The sequence below is a fragment of the Callorhinchus milii genome, unplaced genomic scaffold (genome assembly GCF_018977255.1).
Source record: "Callorhinchus milii isolate IMCB2004 unplaced genomic scaffold, IMCB_Cmil_1.0 Scaffold2, whole genome shotgun sequence".
Taxonomy (NCBI): domain Eukaryota; kingdom Metazoa; phylum Chordata; class Chondrichthyes; order Chimaeriformes; family Callorhinchidae; genus Callorhinchus; species Callorhinchus milii.
Window position 1 is genome coordinate 104,528,789 of NW_024704743.1, and position 21,588 is coordinate 104,550,376.

At 43.3% G+C, this 21,588-nt stretch overlaps 1 protein-coding gene across 4 annotated transcripts in view; it reads left to right on the forward strand.

Moving 5' to 3' along the window:
* sntg1 (syntrophin, gamma 1) overlaps positions 1-21,588 on the forward strand; it is a 142,387-nt gene that overhangs the window by 112,878 nt on the left and 7,921 nt on the right. For 3 of the 4 annotated variants that reach the window (XM_007905899.2, XM_042346845.1, XM_042346844.1), the window contains 4 exons: positions 889-960; positions 3,510-3,662; positions 9,587-9,679; positions 19,676-19,786. In XM_007905899.2, the coding sequence (XP_007904090.1) occupies positions 889-960; positions 3,510-3,662; positions 9,587-9,679; positions 19,676-19,786 (429 nt within the window). The remainder of the gene's footprint in view (positions 1-888; positions 961-3,509; positions 3,663-9,586; positions 9,680-19,675; positions 19,787-21,588) is intronic. The other variant, XM_042346846.1, reaches the window with a different exon arrangement.

Below are 21,588 nucleotides of genomic sequence, written 5' to 3' on the forward strand. Positions count from 1 at the left end.
AATATTCAGCCTTTTCAGTGGTTTCTTCAGTTCCAATATATAGATACCTGAGGGAGCAGCAAAGTAATCTATTTAATCCATATAGTAATTACTGTAAGAATGGGTCCAAGACACTTGATTCCTCAGCCTTGATTTTGTATTGAAACAATCGGGACAGTCCTCTTGCCCATTCCAGATGTTCAGGTTTTGTTTTACTTTTATAGTCAATTTTGCAAGATGCTCCTTTTGAAAAAAGATTTATAATAAAACATTTGATGCATCCTCTTTCGATACCATTACTTCTTAACTCCTGCAAATCATGCAATAAACATATAACAATAATCCTAATAATATTCCTTGCATTTTTTATTGCGCCTTTCACATTGGGAGGACGCCTCACAAAATATACTGTAAAGTGCAGTGACTGTATGCTTTGTAGGCAAACAACCTAAAGACAGATGTCCTCAGAAACAACATGAAACACTTCACTGCACACATCACACTGTCACATGCAGCTTAAACAAAGTACAGATGCTGTACTTGAGAGAACAGAAATGAATGGAAGTTCGTGAACTTTCAGCGGTCAAGGTATGAGTCCAATCATTTTCCCAGAACAGGACTTACAATTCTTTAGTTTCTTGGATGATTGCTAGGAATTTTAATGCATTTATTATTAAGGAATACTGAAAATTAATCTCAAGATATATGCCTTTATTTATGTTGGGAGTGGAGCCAATGATTCAGTGAAACCCATCAATCAATTTATTTTCAATCCTGTATTTTTTTCTTAATGCTGCAATGATGTATTTCATTAATTGCTAATTGTGCTTTAATCCTGTTGCCTACATCCTGAATTGTAGCAAAAAAAATCCTCAAAAGATTGTAAATCAAGATAATTTCCTTCCTTAGGTAACAACATGGGACTGGACAAGAGCTGTGAGGAGTTACGTAGTCTATGAAATTATGTGCAAAATCCTGAAGGTATGAACAAGCACATTGTATCAGTATCTACAATAAAGGACTGCAGTGCTTGAATTTACAAATAAACATTATTTTAAATAGAAATTCCAATGAATGTTTCCATTGCTGCATCAGATTACTTTGGCCCTGGACAGATCAACTGCAATGGTCTTTTTCATCCCTATGTTACTTAACATGGGGCTTAACTGGGCTAAACGTTGTACTGTGTGAGGTGTTCATCATCACGTAGTTGATACTGCAATCAAGACATTCAATAACGGAATACTGCTTCATGAGTGTGGACACACACCTCAGATTTGTGGCAATGGTTGGGTCCATTGCTAGCACATAACCAGCATTTTTGGGACGTCCTCCCGATGTGAAAAGCGCAATATCAAATGCAAGGATTATTATTGCAATTTCAACTCACTGAGTGTGGCAATTGGTGTGTTGGAAAGGTGATTGAGACAAGGATGCTGGATTAATTTTTAAAAAAATGTACCTCGATGCTGTGATGGGAGCATGGTAGGGTGGGTGTTCTGAAAGGATCAGAGGGGCCAAAGGGCCTTCTTCATCCGAACAGGTCTTGTGATCTTATGCTGAGAGCACTTTTGGCCCAAATGGCCATTGTCAAGAAGATATCTTTCTGAGGTTCTAGGAAGAGGTAACAGCTGTACTGAGGGTCTCCAGAGAATTGATTAATGAAGGTAGGCATTTCACTCAAATGGTGGACAGTGGAAATCTTTATAGAGATCATTGGCGGCATTGAATCAAATTGACTTGATTTATTTTGAGAAGCACAGAGTATAGCTTTCTCAAGAGTTGTTGTGTTGTAGACACATGCTGGATTGTGAATCATTAAAATCAATCGATCTTCATGGAGTGATCTTGGGAATCATAAGAGGGAGGTTATGTGTCCCAGGTATTGGCACAACACTTTACTCATATCCTTCATCTGTCTTATTAGACAATAGAAAAACTTCACTTGGAGGGCAGATTGGGAACATTGATTATCCAAATTACTCTAGTTGTTTTTATTAGGTATTTTTGAGCAACTTAGTTCAATTTGTATCTGGTATTGAAACCGGGGACAAATGTTCCTATCTTCTAGCAGGTGAGCCGTAGAAACTCCTGTCCTCTGGTAATGATGGCCCATGCACCATACTTTCAAACTCTTCTCTTTCCTGTAATGTAGAAAAGCTCTGAGATCTTGACAAAGTTGATGCAAAAACGAAATAACTGACCTATCTCAAACAGGGCACTGCTGCCACAGATCCACTGCTGTGCACCGTTGATGAAACATGTATTGCAATTTGCAAGAATCATTTCACAAGCAGTAAAAATGGTGCAATTTATCCCTAGTGGACAATATATCATGCAAAGAAATTGGAAAGATACATATCCCCTCTCAAATAGCAATAGAGTCAGAAATATGCGCTTGACAGGTGAAATGTGAATTCTCTCATATCTTGGCGTGTTTCCTAAATAAAGCTGATCAGTTGCATAGTCAGAAAATGCTGTTCCTTTCATGGTGAAAAAGACCAGGTATGTGTCATTTCTGTCCAATGGAGCTGCATACAAGCAACACAATCATGTTTTTTTTTTGCATGTGTATGTGTGTACATTTGCGAACGTGTTTGTATCTATATGAACTAGTGCGAATGTTGTGTATGGGTGTATATTTGTGAATGTGTGAGTGTGGATTTATGTGGGGGTGTACATGTGTGAGTGTGAATACAATACAAAATTATATTTGTAAAGCACCTTTTACATCGGGAGGATGTCCCAAGGCACTGAAGGGTAGGAGATTAGGATCCAAGCGGTGGGGGGGAGGGTTAGGATCAGGGATGGTGGAGAGCAGAGAGGGTAGAAGGGTGACCGAAGGCACAGTCAAAGAAGAGGATCTTGAAGCATGTCTTGAAGAAGATAAGGGAGAGGGTGAGGCAAAGGGAATGTGGGATTATCATTATTATTATTATGGAGTTCTAGAGGCTGGGGGCAGAGAGGCTGAAGGCCTGACTGCCGATGGTGGGTTGGGCGGGGGACATGTAGCAAGCCGGAGCCTGCTGAGCAGAGGAAGCAGACAGGTTAATAAGGGGATAGCAGGTCAGAGAGGTAGGAGGGTGCAAGACCATGAAGAGCCTTGAAGGTGAGGACGAGGATTTTGAACTTGATCCTCTGAGGGATGGGGAGCCATTGGAGCCATCGGATTCATGGCATGGATGTGGCAGAGAAAGGTTAGTTGAGGTCAAGCAAGACGCCAAGATTCCTGAATGGCTTGGTGAGGTGGAGTGTGCATCCATGGATGCTGATGCTGCAATGCCTGAGATGCGGAGACACTGACGCGAGCCAATCAGGAAAGCCTCAGTCTTGCTGAAGTTCAACTGTGGAAAGTTGGCTCTCATCCAGGATTTGATGCCTAACAGACAGTCTGTCAGGACATGTGTGTGTGTGTGTGTGGGGAGGGGGGGGGGGGGGCGGTCAGGGTATATATGTGAGTATGGATGTGTGTGCTTGGTAAAAATATTAATTGATGTGTGCCAGATTATATAACTTCAGGTTTTCATCAGGACAGTGACCTATGGGACCGGCGGAAATACAGCTTTAGTGTTCAGACAGAAAATGGCGAGGACCTAGTCTTCAGTCTGGAATTAGAGTATGAACTCATTCTCTGGGAGAAGGCCTTCCAAACATCAACATTCTTGGAGGTTGAACGAATACAGGTATTACCAAAACTAACTTGTCGTGGGTTATATATAAAACAAAAGTTACATGTACAATACATTTCTTTAGCACCTCTCTCACACAGGCAAACAGAATGTTGGAAATGCTTTCTCATCTAATCAAAAGATCACAAGATTGGTTTGGATGAAGAAGGCCATTTTATTCTCGTTGCTCCAGAATACCCAACCTACTGTCCTCCCATCAAATCATCAAGCTGCCTCAATCCATCCAGTTTGAGCCCACTTGCTTGTCTTTAGATCACTTCTGAAGGCCCTCCTCTTCGACCGCGCCTACTGTCATCTTTCCCTGGCTTGATATCAAGCTCCTCCACTGTTAAGCGCTCCAACGCTCTACCCCATATGAAAGATGATGTATAAATGCAAGTTGTTCTAAATGATCGTATAAATGTTCCTTTTCTCATCTTCAGCCTTCCAACCTCTCTCCATCACAACTTCTTTCCTCTTTCCATCTTTTCTCAGTATGTAGTATGGACCATGTCAAATCCTACTGCTCTGCCCTCGCCTCCGCTAAATCGTCGTTCTAATCCAAGATGATCTTGGAGGCTAAGGACAACCCCAGGCTCCTCTTCTCCATAACAAACCGACTTCTCCGCCCACCCTCTCATGCTTCGCCCATCCTCACCTCAAATGCAAACTGCGAGGAGATCCTGGACTTCCTCGAATCCAAAGTCGAGGGAATCCACTCAGCTGCCTCTGCCGCTGCATCTACTTCCCCTCCCCATCTCCTCCTCCTACCCCAGCCCCTACCTACCCCTCCCTCCAAACCTTTGAACCCTTCTCCCCCTCCTCTCTCATCACCACTATAACCTGTATGAAACCCACCACCTGCTCCCTCGACTACATCCCTACCCTACTCCTTATCCCACAGCTCCACCTCCTTGCCCCTCTACTCACTGACATGGTTAAACTCTCCCTGTCCTCTGGTACTGTTCCCACCCCGTTAAAAAACGCTGTCATCACTCCTATTCTTACAAAACCCTCCCTGGACCCTTCTCTACTCCCTAACTACTGCCCCATCTCCAACCTCCCCTTCCTCTCCAAGGTCCTGGAATGGGTTGCTGCTTCTCAGCTTCGCTTCTTCCTCTCCCGCCATTTCCTTCTCAAACCCCTCCAATTAGGCTTCCGTGCTGCCCACAGCACAAAAAACGCCCTGGTCAAAGTGACAAATGACATTCTGTTCATCTGCGGCGAGGGCTCCCTCTGCCTCTTTGTCCTCCTTGACCTCTCTGCAGCTTTCAATACCGTCGACCACTCTATCCTTATCCACCACCTCTCCTCTCACCTCAACCTCCACAGCGCTGTCCTTGATTGGTTCAGATCGCACCTCTCAGACCGCCTGCACTTCATCTCCTCAAATAGCTTCTCCTCTAACCCCCAGATCGTTTCCTGTGGCATTCCTTAGGGCTCTGTCCTTGGTCTGCTCCTCTTCAACATTGAAATGCTCCCTCTTGGTGACATCATCCGCAGACAAGGGGTCAACTTCCACTTGTATGCGGATGACACCCAACTCTATCTCTCTGCCTCCACCTTTGTCTCCAGGACCACTGCTGTACTGACCGAATGTCTGTCAGACATCAAGTCCTGGATGTGAGCTAACTTTCTTCAGTTGAACATCAACAAAACCGAGGCTCTCCTGATTGGCTCCCATCAGCGCATCCTCACCTCAGGCGCTGACAGCATCACCATCCATGGATGCACACTCCACCTTACTAAGCCAGTCCGGAACCTCTTGTTTGACCTTCAGTTATCCTTTCTACCCAACATCGCTCTGCCTTCCCCCACCTCCGCAATGTCGCCCGGCTCCGACACTGTCTCACACTGCAGGCCGCCGAAACTCTCATACACGCCTTCAATACATCGAGGCTCGACTATGCAAACTCCCTGCTTGTCGGCCTCCCCAACTCCTCCCTCCACAGGCTGCAGATCATCCAGAACTCTGCAGCCCATGTCCTCTCCCGCAATAGGCTCCGCGACCCTTTCACCCCCTTCCTCTAACTCCACTGGCTTCCAATCACACAGAGGATACAGTTCAAGATCCTGGTCCTCACCTTCAAAAGTTTTGTTCCCCCCTACATCTTCGACTTCCTAACCCCCTACCACCTTGTTCGCTCTCTCCGCTCAGCGAGCTCTGGCCTGCTTCACATCCCCGCTCTGCTCGCCCCACTATAGGCGGGTAGGCCTTCCACCACTCTGCATCCACCCTCTGGAACTCCACCCCACAGTCCCTCTGTCTTGCCCCCTCTTTCGCCACCTTCAAGCCCCAACTCAAGACCCTCCTCTTCGACCGTGCTTTCGATCTCCCTCCTTCCCCCCCCGCCCTCCCCACTCCCACATCACGACCCTCAGATTGGGTATGTAACTCTGACTGTCCAGCGGCTTGGGATGTCCTCCCGATGTGAAAGGCGCTATACAAATGTAATTTTATTGTTGTTGTAGTATGGCCAGTATTTTTGTGAACTTTCCTCCTTTGGTTCTCAAAAATGTCAAATAATAATAATACTTGCTTTGGTATAGCACCTTTGATGTGGTGAGGCCATTTCAGGGTCAGACACTGAGATGACAAAAAAAAAACACTAGATTAGTGCTCTATGCGAGCAGGGATCATTTGCAAAATTTACCGAACAGATGCCCCATGCCCACATCAACAAATTAATTATCTGTAGGGAACTGATTGGAATAACACCCAATGTAGCTTGAATCCACGTGATGTTTGGTTTGGCAGAAAGCCAAGATCCTATGGGTTTTATGCTGTTACATGAGCTCCTGCTTACCTATGAGCACATTCATGTTCAAGCTGCCATTTGTCTCATAGGCTTTATCAAGAGACTCTGAAGGGGCTGCTGACCAAAGCCATCTCTGACATTTCATAACATTCTGGATTGCTCATATTTGCATATGCATCATTGTTCTGTGCATAATTAGCCACCTGACAGATCGAGGACTTAAAGGGATCTAAATCGACTGAGATTTTTCCTTTTGATTTCTGCTGTCTCAAACATGGTGAAACGCAGCACATGTTTGAAGAAGAAACAGTGATCGAGGAGCTCTTAAATGACGTTTTGTTCAAGAAATCCTGTTTTGCTCAAAGTTTCTTTTGTATAACAACAATGTGCTTTTATATTGTGCCCTACACCACACTGGACAGTGTCTTGGAGCACTCTACAGTTGGATGCTGAGTAAGGGAGAAGTGGGAGGTGTCCATAGGCATGGTTGAAGAGGCACCTTTATAGAAGCATTTCACGTTCTCCGATAGTCTCTGGATCCTCTTGGTGACAGCACAAGGTCAAGATTGACAAACATGACTTACTATTTGATAGTAAACATCTAAATAAGTTGTTTTATATATTTTTAACAAATGCTGATTTTCCATCATAGCCATGAGTGTACTTCTCAATTATGTTTTGTTACAAGACAAAGTATCATTGCTCTCTAAAACCTCTCTCTCTGAGCCGAAGAGATATTGAATGCTGTAAATACATAGAACTCTATTTGAGAAAGGAATTCAGCATTAAACTTTTCAGTTCAATAAGAAAACAGGCTCTAAATTGTCATGATTCATAACAGGAGTTACTAACAGCTTTTTTTTATAATCTGGGGAAAAGCAGTTCCCCAAATAAGACTGAATTCAATGATTTTCCAAAATTCTGTACAATTGTGAATTTTGCGACATTGGTTTTGAGACTGTCATAAGACATTTTGAGTCTTAGGAATAACTGTTACAGAATGATAATAGTTGTTTGAGGTGAGAAGATGCCAAGTAAAACGTTACATGGGATTGGTCTGTGATTCCTTTTCTGGATTGTGTGTTAGGTGCTGGGGTATTTTCATGTGGTAACCCCAACTTTGGGTTCGAAGGTTGTGGGTTGAAGCCCTGCACTGCAGTGCAGTTCTGGGCAAATTATCAATACTGGTGTTGTGCTTTGGCTGAGAAGTTAGACTGATGTCCCATCTGCCAATTCAGGTTGACTTTTAAAGATCCCATGACACTATTGAAAAAGCAAAAGGTGTGTCTCTCAGTGTTGTGGCTAACGATTCCCCAGATACATTAGCCATTCGCTTCAAGGCTGTTTATGGGATATTAGATGTACCCATTGCAGATTCGCTTGCAACCAAATGATCTAATATAGAATGTAGATTGACACACAGACAGACACACAGACAGACATGTCATCTTTATCTACACTCATCTGGGAAGGCTCCTGTGGGAGGACTCCTTTTTGGAGGACTCAGTTGAAAGACTCAGTGCTTTAAAAATGTAATTTTGTTGTTGATGCCGTGGTTGAGCTCTGTCTGTGTTATTTATTTTGTTCCCGCTGGTTCACTACGTGCAAGCTTCTGTGACCCAGGATGCCACAGCACCACGGTCAGCTGGCGCAGCCACCAGGTGTAACTACAGTGTGTGCATACATATGTAGGTGCTCTCTGATGTACAATGCCACAGCGCCACTTTAACTCAGCGGCCACCAGGTGTACCTGCAGCGAAAAACGCAAGACTGAAAATAACTCAGGAACAATAGGAGATACCTGAAAACAGATATGCCCATGTCACTCTCAGGTGCAAGACCTTTCCGATGAGGTATAAATCATGTCTCTACATCAATCGGTTATTGTGATCCTTCTTGAAACACAGACAGACATTGACAATCTATAAGAGATTCGGATGGAGAAGACCAATATGGTGGTGTAATAATCCAAGGTTTATTAAGTAATACAAACAGCTTAACTTATTCTTAAAACTGAGACCATAGATACAGTAGAATCAATATCAATTCCACTGGGAGGTGTGCTGACCCTCGATGACAACTCCGACTATTTCAAAGTCACATCTTTCTTTCATGTGTTTCTAACTCACCTCCTCTTGTCACAGAGATAGCCCCCACCCTTCACAAGCTGCTAGTGATCTTAGAGCAGGCTCATTTTGCATGAGAAAACAACTGATAAAGAGAAAGAAATGTGGACATTCTGCCATCTTCCTGTTTCTTAGTCTTGAAATAAGCAGATGTCCACTTTATGGACTCTGAGCCCCATGTTTTCATATCTGTGCTCAAGAACATGATTACTCAATTCTTAGATGGGAGGATGACATGGGGCTCAGGCACCAAGCAAGGGAAAGTCATCAGAACCTGACCTCAGCCGGGGTCAAGCCAATGTATCTTTACATTTGCCAACACTAATTATAATAACAATAATCCTTGCATTTGATATAGCGCCTTATCAGGTCTTCGAGACGTCTCAAAGCACTTCACAGAATATACTGTAAAGTGAATTGACTGTAAATTTTGTGGATGAAACGCGGCAGCCAATTGTGCACAGCAGTGTCCCACAAAGAGTCGTGGTTTGAGTGAACAAATTATTATTTTTTAAGGAATTATTACCCCAGGAAAAGCGATCCGCTAATTGACTAACCCCAGGTTCTTACTTACTGCTGGGCAAATAAAGGCATGTGGAGTAAGGAAACTTACCCAACATTTCGCCCTACCGGGAATCGAACCCAGGTCTCTCGCTTGCGAGGCGAGTGGTCTAGCACTGAGCTACAGGATTCCACACATAATTGGCACATGTACCCCTCAAGGGCCTTCAGTTAGTTATTAAAAACGTGCACCCTTGTTCATGCTCCAATAACTACGAAATCCTATACTAAAAAGGTTATAAGTGTTTGGTTACATTCTAAAAGTATTCTCATTAAAACCCTTAAAAACAGTAAGCATTGCAAATATAATCTTACAAGTGTATAAATTGGCCTTTAGCCTACAATTACACAGCTACTATACTTGTCAGCAATTTCATGTGAAGCACTTGAGACATTTGGATATTATAGGAGTTATATCATTTTTAAGGATTATTATTATTCTATGCTTCACTGTATACACAGTATATACAGAGTTTATTTTCTGCTATTACAGTGCAAGACATATCCATGTGTACTGGAGAGTCACCTCATGGGACTGACCATAGACTTCAACATGGGCTTTGTCTGCTTTGATGCTGCAACAAAGGTAAGGTAATAATTGTTAAGTCTGCTTTTTGTAAAGATGAATATTAATTCAGTTCCAAATTACCACAGCCTGATTTTCTGCTCAATGCTCATAACAGTGGAGCCTCAATTGAATTCCAGAGGCATTGACGCAAAGCTACAATACAGGTTGAATCAAAGTGTACTTTAATTGGATAGCCTTGTGTTCGATCCTTTCCATCACAAGAGTAGTGAAATGTGAATTATTCCTTTAATATTTAGTGTGAGCATTAAAAAGGTCTATATTTGTACGTATATTTCTTCCTTAATTTCTTGTATGTCACTTTCTCTTTATTTAATTAAACCCTTTGAAGAAACTAGGACTCCAGTGAGGGTGTCAATTAACATGGGAAATGAATTGGCATTAAGAGACAATATCGGTTAATAAGTTCCTACTTATTGGCTCGGCAGATCCTTTCATACAATTTCTACTTCAAATAAAATTAAATGAATCATTTCTTCTTCTAAACAATACAAAAGCACAATTTCCATCTGGTCAACTGACTAACAGACCTAATGAATGGACAACGCTGTCTTTCATTATGTGGGGAAGATGGCTACTGAGCTGGAATTCATCCACATTATCCAATTCATCATTGCAACTGTAAGAAATTAGCCCCATTTTATAATGTGGTTGATGTGATAATTGCATCAAATGCATTATTAAACTCCACATCTCTATGTACTTTTCATTTGTTCACATACAGGAGAGCAAAAAACCTATGGCAAGAATATTCTCTGTAGATATATAGGAGTGTGGAAAAACAGGAAAAGAAGGAGACGTTTCAGCCCATCCAGTCTGTTCCACCGGTTTATTAGATCTTGGCAGATCTTTTGATCCCAATGCCCCGATCTTTTTGCCATTCTGCTTAATACCTTTACTATCCAAGAATCTACCTTTTTTAAACATCAATATTTATTCCATCTCTACCACTTTTTGGGGCAAAACATTCAAAAATCGTCACAAACCTCTGTTTGAAGAAAGTTATATATTTTCCCTACCTCCACAACATCGCCTGGCTCCGCCACTGTCTTGCACCGCAGGCCGCCAAGACCCTTATACACATATTCATAACATCTAGGCTTAATTATGCAAACTCCTTGCTTGTCGGTCTCCACAACTCCTCCCGCCATAGGCTGCAGATCGTCCAGAACACTGCAGCCCATGTCCTCTCCCACACCAGGCTCCATGACCCTATCACCACCATCCTCGCCTAACTCTACTGGCTACCATCATACAGAGGATATAGTTCAAGATCCTGGTCCACACCTTCAAGGCCTAACTGTGACCTCCTAACCCCCTACCAAACTGCCCGCTCCCTCCTCTCAGTGGGCTCCGGCCTGCTTCATGTCCCTCACCTCATTGGCGGATGGACCTTCAACCCCTGCCTCCACCCTCTGGAACTCCATCCCGCAGCCCCTCCACCACCCCCCCTCCTTTGCCTCATTCAAGATCCATCTCAAGACCCTCCTCTTCGATTATGCCTTTGATCACCCTCCTTCCCCCTGCCCTCCAATCACCCAATCCCGACCACCAGCTCGGGTCCGAAACACTGATTGTTCAGCACCTTGGGATGTCCTCCCAACATGAAAGGCGCTATATAAATGTCATTTTGTTGTTTTGTTATAGATATATATTCTAATAATAATGCCTGCTAGAGTGCCTTATCAAGTCTTCCAGATGTCTTCACTTCACAGAATATACTGTAAAGTGAATTAACAGTATATTGTGTTGGTGAATTATAGATTTATACACATTATATATTGTATATATATTATAATATATTTTATACTTTATATTATATTATAGACTAGGAATCACAAGATTTCAAGATTTAGATGAAGAAGGCCTTATGGCCCATTTGATCTCATCGTTCCAGAAAACCCATCCTTCCTACCGTCTTCCCATCACAGCATCAAGCTGTTTTTAAATGTGTCCATTGTTGTGGCCATAACTACCCTCCCCAGCAACCTGTTCCAGTCATTAGTTATCTGGTGTGGAAAGAAAGCTTCCAGGTGTCTGTCCTGTGCTTTGCAACTCCAAACCTATGCCCTCTTGTTCTGCTGTCTTGGTGTTTCCAAAAATATTGTGCTGGATTTACTTTTTTGAGAAGTTGTTTACAAGTCTCAAATAACAACAATTTTTGAACAGGGGAATTTCCTTGCTGTGTGAGGAAGAGGTTCTGTCTGCATGTTTATCATTGTTGGTTTCTGTGAGCAGCGGGAGAAACTGTTTACCTTCAGCAGTTCTGCCTTGGTGATCACGGCCCTCTGAAGGGGACAGCTGTTCTATTTAGATTGCAGCTCCACGGCCCAAGCTGGGCTTCAGCTAGTGACAGTTCACAATGTTAACACTGTGTATTCATCCGTATATCATATAAGAGTCTAAAATGCAGATGGGCTACTAGCCCAGAGGCTATAATAATAATAATAATAATGTTTTCCTTGCACTTGATATAATGACTTTTCACATCATTGAAATGTCTCAAAGCGCTTCACAGAATTTACTGTAAAGTGGAGTTTCTGTGTAATCTGTGGGCAAATGTTGCAGCCAATTTGCACATGAAAAATGCCATAAAACAGTTATGGAGTGAGCAACCAATTTTATTTAGAGCAAATGGGATCTTGGTTTATTGTCTCAAAATTCAACTCCGACAATTTAGCAAAGCAGTGGCGTGGCAGGCTAAACTATATGGGTTCATCTCCCAACATGGGGCTTCTAACTAAACTAAGCTAACCTGCAATTTAGAGCCCAATAATAATAATAATAATAATAATCCTTGCATTTGATATAGCGCTTTTCACGTCGGGAGGACGTCCTAAAGCGCTTCACAGAACACACTGTAAAGTGAATTGATTGTATATTTGTGGGCGAACGCGGCAGCCAATTGCGAACAGCAATGTCCCACAAACAGTCGTAGATTGAAAATGAACAATTTTTTTTATTATTGTTTTTGTTTGGAGGGATTATTATTAGGCGTGTGGAGTAAGGAAACTTGCCCAAGGTTTCGCCCTGCCTGGAATTGAACTCAGATCTCTCGCTTGCAAAGTGAGTGCTCTAACCACTGAGCTACAGGACTCCACAATAATGACAAGAGTCAGCCTGACGCAGTAGGTATCAACACAGTTCAGTTGGCAGCACTGTCACTTCTGAGTCATATGACTGAGTTCAAGGCCCATATCAGGACTTTGAACTCACTGTCTAGGCTGACAATCCAACACACTGTTAGGAGAGTACTGCATTGTTGGAAGTTCTGCTCTTCAGATGAGATGTTGAACCAAGATCCCATCTGAGTGTTCATCCCACCTGAGTAGATGTTAAAGATCTCATGTCACTATTTGAAAAGAGAAGGGAGTTTTTCTGAATGTCCTGGTCAATAATCCTACAGATAAAAATTGTTCATTCACTTAATAGCTCTTGTCAGACATTGGGGGCTTTGATTGTCCACAAAATACATCTACAAATATGTCACTACACCAAACGGTAAATCATGTGAAGCACTTTAAGACATCCTCTCCAGGTGAAAGGCCTACACCAAATGTAAAGGCTACTAATCTGAGTTGCATAAATGAGGATTTTTATTGACTAGATGTACATCACGCCAACCCATCAGAATTCCGCATCAATAGATTCTACTTCCAGAGCAGAGTTCCCAAAGATTGACAGGAATGCTAGAAGGAATTATTAAGGAATTCCATTAAGAAACAATGGAAATAGGCTTTGTGTTCTGACTATTGCTATTTTGTACCTGTCCTACCAGCCTGAACCTGACACAGTGATGCCTGTTTATTATAATTGCCACAAGGATATTACGTGAAATAAAAGATAAGTCTCTTTAAGAACTACTCATTATTTTTCAGCTTGAGTGCATCACTCATGCAGGTAATGAGCCCAAAATAATTGAAGGCTTCTTACATCTGTAGTTCATCTCAGATTATTCATTATTCTATCTGTCTCCAGTTAATAAACATTAAGCAAACCTGTGTTGCGTGTATTAAAGAATTGTTGGTGCTAAGCATATTAAGATGCAATGTTTTAAAGATCATCTGATCTATGAATGGGAAACCAATCAATTTACAGCACAGATTGTAGAGGGGATTGTATTATATTGCTGTCTGAACAAAGATAAACAAGATATCACTGTAGAGCCCAACAAATCCTGGATAAAAATGTCTCTGTTTGGTAAACAGTTTTTGATACCTTTCAAATTTATTCAATCTGCCGCAACTATCTTACACAAGAAAGTATAAAACAAATAAAATAACATTGAATAAAAACATGCTGGAAGTAACATCAGCTGGGAGCATATCTGTTGAAGTGTTGAAGCTGCAGCAATTAGTAGAAACACAGTCTAGAGCTGGAAAGAGATTAGCTGAGTAAGGTTATTAGTCCAGATCAAGAGAGACATAACAAAGTTAAATTGCATCGGCTTTGAAATAAGAAACAGTGGATTAGGAATATGATTCAGGCATGCAGATGGAAAGAACGAAAAGGATATGTCAGGAAGGCACTGAGGAATGGCTTTAAAAAGGTGTTTATGACAATAAATATCCTTGCACTTACTATAGCGTTTTATTCACGTCAAAATATCTCAAAGCACTGGATAATATTTACTGTAAAGTGGAGTGACTATGGATTTGTAGGTAAACATAGCAGCCAATTGTGCACACAGCAATGTTCCACATTACAGATAAGGGAATACATTTTTTTTCTGGAGGATTATTGGTCAAGATAAGCTCTCTACTCATCTGAATACTGTTGCAGACTGTTGCAGACCTCCCCTTTCTCTCCAAGGTCTTGGAAAGAGTTGTCGCCTCCCAACTGCGCTCTTTCCTTTCCACCCATTCTCTTTTTGAACCCCTTCAGTCAGGTTTCCGTGCTCCCCATAGCACAGAAACTGCCCTGGTCAAGGTCACCAATGATATCCTGACCATCTGTGACCAGGGCTCCCTCTGTCTCCTCGTCCTCCTCGACCTATCGGCAGCATTCGATACGGTCAACCACGCTATCCTACTCCACCGCTTGTCCTCCCACCTCAACCTTCAAGGCACTGTCCTTGAATGGTTTACGTCGTACCTTTCTCACCGTCTTCACTTTGTCTCAACGAATGGCTTCTCCTCCACCCCCCGTACTGTCTCATGTGGTGTCCCTCAGGGCTCTGTCCTCGGTCCCCTCCTCTTCACCCTCTATATGCTCCCCCTCGGTGACATCATCCGCAGACATGGAGTTAACTTCCACATGTATGCGGATGACACCCAACTCTACCTTTCCTCCTCTACTCTCAACTCCACGACCACCGATGTCCTGACAGCCTGCCTGTCCGACATCGAGTCCTGGACGAGAGACAACTTTCTTCAGCTCAACGTGCGAAAAACCGAGGCCCTCCTGATTGGCTCACGTCAGCGCCTCCGCACCTCAGGCGCTGACACCATCAGCATCCAAGGCTGCACTCTCCACCTCTCAAAGCCAGTCAGGAACCTCGGCGTTTTGTTCGACCCTGAGCTGTCCTTTCTCCCTCACATCCGCACTACAACTGGCACCGCCTTCCATCACCTCCGGAACATCGCCAGACTACGGCACTACCTCACCCCTCACGCTGCTGAAACCCTGGTCCACGCCTTTGTCACCTCAAGGCTGGACTATGGGAACTCTCTCCTCGCCGGCCTTCCCGCCACCTCCCTCCACAAGCTGCAGGTCATTCAGAACTCTGCAGCTCGTGTACTGTCCCGCACCAGGCTTCGGGACCACATCACTCCCACCCTCGCTCGCCTCCACTGGCTCCCCATCCCCCAGAGGATTGATTTCAAGATCCTCATCCTCACCTACAAGGCCATTCACGGCCTTGCTCCCTCCTACCTCTCCAACCTACTATCCCCCTACCTACCTGCCCGTACCCTCCGTTCCTCTGGCTCTGGTCTGCTCCACGTCCCCCGCCCCAACCGCCCTACCATCGGTGGTCGGGCCTTCAGCCTCTCAGCCCCCAGGCTCTGGAACTCCATCCCCCAGTGCCTTCGCCTTGCTTCCTCCCTTTCCTCCTTCAAGGCCGGTCTCAAAACCTTTCTCTTTGACCGAGCCTTCAGCTCCCCTCTCGACTCTCTTCCCCTCCTCGCTCCCTCCCTTCCCTCCCCTCACCCTGACCATTTCCCCCCTCCTCGCTCCCTCCCTTCCCTCGCCCTGACCATTTCCCCCCTGCTCGGGTCATGACCCAACTGTGCAGCGCCTTGGGACGTCCTCCTGACGTGAAAGGCGCTTTATAAATGGAATCTTGTTGTTGTTGTTGTTGTTGTTTAAGGGAAGCTGCCCGGTGTGGAGGGTGCTATATAAACGCAAGTTGGTGTTGTTGTGAGATCTTTAACATCAACTTGAACAGGCAGATGAGACCTTGGTTTGAAGTCTAATCCAAAGGACTGAATCTCGGGCAACGTATTACTCTGGATTGTTGTGTAGACCAGGGCTGGTCAACTTGTGGCCTATGACAATTCTACACGAGTAATGCTGCTTGGGGTAATGTCATCCCAGACCATTACTCCCTCCCTTAACTCCTCAATACCTCTCCCACCGCCATCCAACCCAGCTCCATCTCCGACCGCCCCTGGAAAAAAAACCTCCCCTCTCACCCCCTTCCCGCTGCCTTAGAGTCATCTGAACTCCTTTGGCTTCTTCCCGCAATGTCCTGTTCTCCTCGGTCACTCTCCTCCACAACTTCCTCTCCACCACTCTCAATGCCCTTGCCCCACTTACTTCCCGAACCATCTCCTACTCACAGAAGTCACCCTGGTACACCAGCCACCTCCGCTACCTTAAGACTCATGTGTGTGCTGCTGAATGCACCTAGCTCAAGTCCAACTTACCAGTCCATTGGCAGATCTGACTGGACCCTATTAAATCTTACCACTCCGTCCTCACCTCTGCTAAACCATCCTTCTACTCCAAGGCAATCTTGGAGGCCAAGGACAATCTCAGGCTCCTCTTCTCCATCACCAACCATCTCCTCCGCCCACCCATCCTCTACTTCAACACCAACTGCAAGAAGATGCTGGACTTACTCAAAACCAAAGTCGAGGGGATCCACTTAGCTGCTTCCGCCCTTCCGACAACTACCCCCTCCCCATCTCCCCTCACACCCAGGCCCCTATCCATCCCTCCCTTCACACCTTCGAACCTGACTCCCCGTCCTCCCTCATCACCACCATCTGCGACCAGGGCTCCCTCTGCCTCTTTGTCCTCCTCTCTGCTGCCTTCGAAACCTTTGACCATTCTATCCACCTCCACCATTTCTCCTCTCACCTCAACCTCCACGGTTCTGTCCTTGAGTGGTTCAGATCCTACCTCACACCATTTTCACTTCATCTCAACAAACGGCTTCTCGTCTAGCCCCCGTACAATCCCATACGGAGTTCCTCAGGGCTTTGTCCTTGGTCCCCTCCTTTTCAGTGTCTGTATGCTTCCTTTTGGTGACATCATCGCCAGACATGGGGTCAATTTCCACATGTATCAGGTGACATCCAACTCTATCTCTCTGCCTGCTCCTCGACTCTAGGAATACTGCTGTTGTCGCACAGCTAACTTTCTGCAGTTGAACATCAGCAAGACTGAGGCTCTCCTGATTGACTCGTGTTCGTGCCTTCGCATCTCAGACACTGGTATCCATGGATGCTCACTCCACCTTATAAAGCCAATCCAGAACCTTGGCGTCCTGTTTGACCCTCTACTATCCTTTCTACCCCAAATCCATGCCATGTCCCGTTCTGCTTTCCTCCACCTTTGCAACATCGCCCGGCTCCACCACTGTCTCACACCACAGGCTGCCAGATCCTCATACATGCATTCATAACATTCAGGCTTGACCTGGTCCTCACCTTTAAAGCCCTCCATGGCCTTGCTTCACCTTACCTCTGCAACATTCTAACCCCCTACCAAACTGCCTGCTCCCTCTGCTCAGTGAGCTCCAGACTGCTTCACATCCGCCGCCTTGCCCTCCCCACCATTTGCCTATTGGCACCCACCCTCTGGAACTCTATCCCGCAGTCCCTCTGCTTTGCCCCCTCCCTTGCCTTCTTCAAGTCCCATCTCAACACCCTCCTTTTCGACCGTATCTTCGGTCACCCTCCTTCCCCCTATGCTCTCCACCCTCCCTGATCAGGAGCTCAGTGAATGATGAAGTAACCAGATGGTTGGGATTTCTCATAGTCTTAGTGCTAACATTCAAGATTGTGCATAATCCTGGAGAATTGTAAATAATCATAATGTTGATGGTTTTTTTTGTGAAGTTTGATTGAAGAACAAAAGAAAACATCTTTCCAAATTAAAATCCCATTTAAGAAATGTCTTTAATTTTAAGAGAATGGTTTTAAGAGCAAGTCTCTGAGAAATGTCAGGTCTTCCGTACACAAGTGTAAGGTTCAGGAAGGAAGTTAGTGAGTGAAGGTTCAGCACAATCAACATAAAGTTAATGAGATGAGTGAGATAGTAAGCTTAGCTCTGACGATGTAGAGTTAAGAAAGGATGTGAATAAGGAACTGGAAAAGTCAGTAGTACAGATGAAAAGGGAAAATGATTAGTGAGCGAGAAACTGAGTTGGTCAGTGGAACACTGAAGAAAGAATATGGTAATATGCGGAGGGACAATCTGGTGAAGGAGCTCATTAAATGAGAGGTGCTTGGCACAATTAAGAAGAAAGATCGATGAATGTGAGGAGCTAGGTTGATCAGGTCAGTGAGGAAGATGCATCCTGACTATAGATATGGACAAGCTCAATAAATAAGAGAAAGAATATTTCAGTATGGAACAAAGGAGCAGGCAAAAGAATAATGTTAACTGATCCTCTTACAGGTCTCACATGTCAGGGTACACCAAGGAGAGTCATTCAGATTGAATGGAGAGATTTTATTTTTCTCATAAACAATCCATTTGGCCTTCTTCTACATGGAGCTTGTTAATATCCTTGGTATGTGACACTATGTAGTGCTGACTTCACAATGTATCTGCATTAGGATTTTAGCTTTGTTAGAGGCTATCAGATCTGGATAGTACACTGTTTCTCAGATTACATTCTTCCAAATTCAATTTCCTTTTCGTACAGTTAAATGTGAATAGGATCTTTGGTATGTATCTAATTTCTCTACCTGATGGGTTCACTTCATGACTTATGAACCAGGCTTGTTGATCAGCCTCTTTCTGAAAATGGCAATGGTGCCGCTATCTGATTTTGACCCTGCAATGTAATTTTTATGAGTTACATATTGCTGCAAATATTTACACTTGACCACCATTCAGCTCCCTTTATTCAAGCCCCTTTCTTTGACAGTATTCGAAAAGAGAAGGGAGTTTCTCCCAGTGTCATGGCCAAGAAACCCCCAGATAAAATTGGTCATTCACGTCATGGCTGTTTATGAAACATTGCCGTTTGTAAATTGGCTGACACATTCACCTACAAATTGCAGTCACCACATTTTATAGTAAATCCTTTGAAACACTTTGAGATGTCCTGCCTCCTGACATGAAAAGCGCTATATTAAATGCAAGGATTATTATTATGATTATTATCTAAGCATCTCACAGCTAGTAGAATTTCGACCTCAGAGTTTATTTACAAGGTACTGAATTTCTCAGTGTAGAACTAAAATGGTAAACTGGGAACACAGTCTATCTGCTTAGTTTGAGCAAAAGTTCAGTTTGGAAGAAGGCAGAATCACAATCCCAGCAGGTTCTCTTGATCTTTCTTTTGACTGAATCACATGTAACAAACTATTCCAATTGTAATACACACTGCATTTTGACTTTACATCAGCAATCTGAAGAGTTGAAAGCCTTTCCTTCAGATATATTCTCTTTGTACTACAGCCAGGTATCTTAAATTAAAAAGGACATAATCATTTTGTTGTAAAGCAAACATACGGCAAAAGAAAAATGTCAGTATAGAATATTCCAGATAACCTATTTGGCATTGATTTTTTATTTTTTACATGCTGTTTACAGGCTGTTCTCTGGAGGTACAAGTTTTCTCAACTGAAAGGTTCTTCAGATGATGGAAAGAGCAAGATTAAGTTTTTATTCCAGAATACGGACACAAAACAAATTGAAGCGAAGGTAATGGGTCGTGAAACAAATATCAAGCCAGGCAAACCTGTGTTAATGCTTTTTTTTGTGAAAAACATAATGCTTATGCATATTTTATATTTCATGGTACAAAATGCTTTGAAAATATATTAATACAGTTGAAAATGACAACAGATTGGATATCCACTTCAATTGTGAGATGCTGAAATGCTGCTGAACTATTGACCTCCACAAAGAGAATCATCATGTGTTTTTCAATTAGATAGTGTGGCATCCTCCAGAGAAGTAATTACATTGCATGTGTTTTCAGCTATAGAATGTAATGCTGAAGCCCTCAGAGAGCATGTCACATGGATTCATCTTGTGCACTGTTAATTGAATGTCTATTCAAATTGGCTCCCAGAGATCAGATCACGGAAATGTGACAGAAACTCACAAAAATGAATTCTGCAACAATTATATGGAATGAGTATTTCCCCTTCTCCCCCATCCTTGACAGTTGTATGCTGTGGAATTGTAACCCACACAAGCTGAACTCAGAAAGGCCAACCTCCACTCACAAGCTGCTGTCTCCTGCCACAAGAAACATCTCCTCAGTTTCCTGAGGAGCAGATTTAGACCCAGGTCCCACAGGGAAGAAGAAAACTGAACTCCAAAGCCTGTCTTGGCCAGACTAAATAGCAGAAATTCACCAAATTTGATTTGCAGAGCAAGCTTAATGAATAGAGTGGCTTCCAGTTGGTAGCACTCTCTGGGTCCGAAGGTTGTGGGTTTAAGCCCCATGTTAGGAGCTCAAACCTGGGCTGACATTCCAGTGCCAGTGCGGGGAATGATGATGCTTTGGGGGAAAAAAAAACACGCCAGATATCAGAGTTAATTTTCTTCTTGGTAATATTATGCACGGTCATAATAGTCATAAATGGAAAACTGAAGTTTTAGTTTCTTTCTTTGAAATGCTTGCAATTCTTCTATGGTTACAAGCAGTAGATGGTAACTAATGGGATCTAATTTCCAAAATAGTTTTAAATAGCAGACCCTGCAGTTTCTGGGTGTGTCTGAAGCTGATCCTCAGGAACTTTACTCTGGAGCTGATCTCAATTTTGTTTTCCATGAATCCTAATTAATAATAATCCTTGCATTTGATTTAGCACCTTATCACATCATTAAGATGTCTCAAAGCACTTCACAGAAACTATTGTATATATTGACTGTACTTTATGGGTGCAGAGAACTCTGGTACCCATCAGGAAATCTGGGTCAATCAATGTTCAAGAGAAACACATGAGGGTTGTTCTCAGATGCATGCCTGCAGGATTCACGAATTACAAATCCATTATCTGACAAATTGGATTCCATTCTTGAAACCAGCATTCATGGGAATAAAGGTTCCAAATTAATGATTTCTCTCAAGCAGAATTCCTACCGGTCAGTGCAACATAATTCCAGTTACAGGAAGGAGGCCCTAAATGCACAGCTTGAATTTCATATTGAAGAAAATTGCAAATCAAATGGCATTGTAGAAGATCTGGTTAGAATTGACAAGATCTGCAGTGAACAAAATGCTAGTAAGCATAATATCAGATGTTATCAATGGTCATTTGAAGAGCACAATTGCTTTCAGGGGCAATCAATATGGGTTAAGAAACAATAGATCATGCCTCACAATCTACTGGAATTATTGAGAAACAGCTAAACTGAACGATGAAGACTATCCAGCATTTGATAAAGTTGCACATGTGAGATTTTTTAAAGGCTAAAGCTCATGGAATTAATGCCAAATTAGCAAATTGTGATGAAAGCAGGATTGGCAATTGTAATAATAAATGATAAAA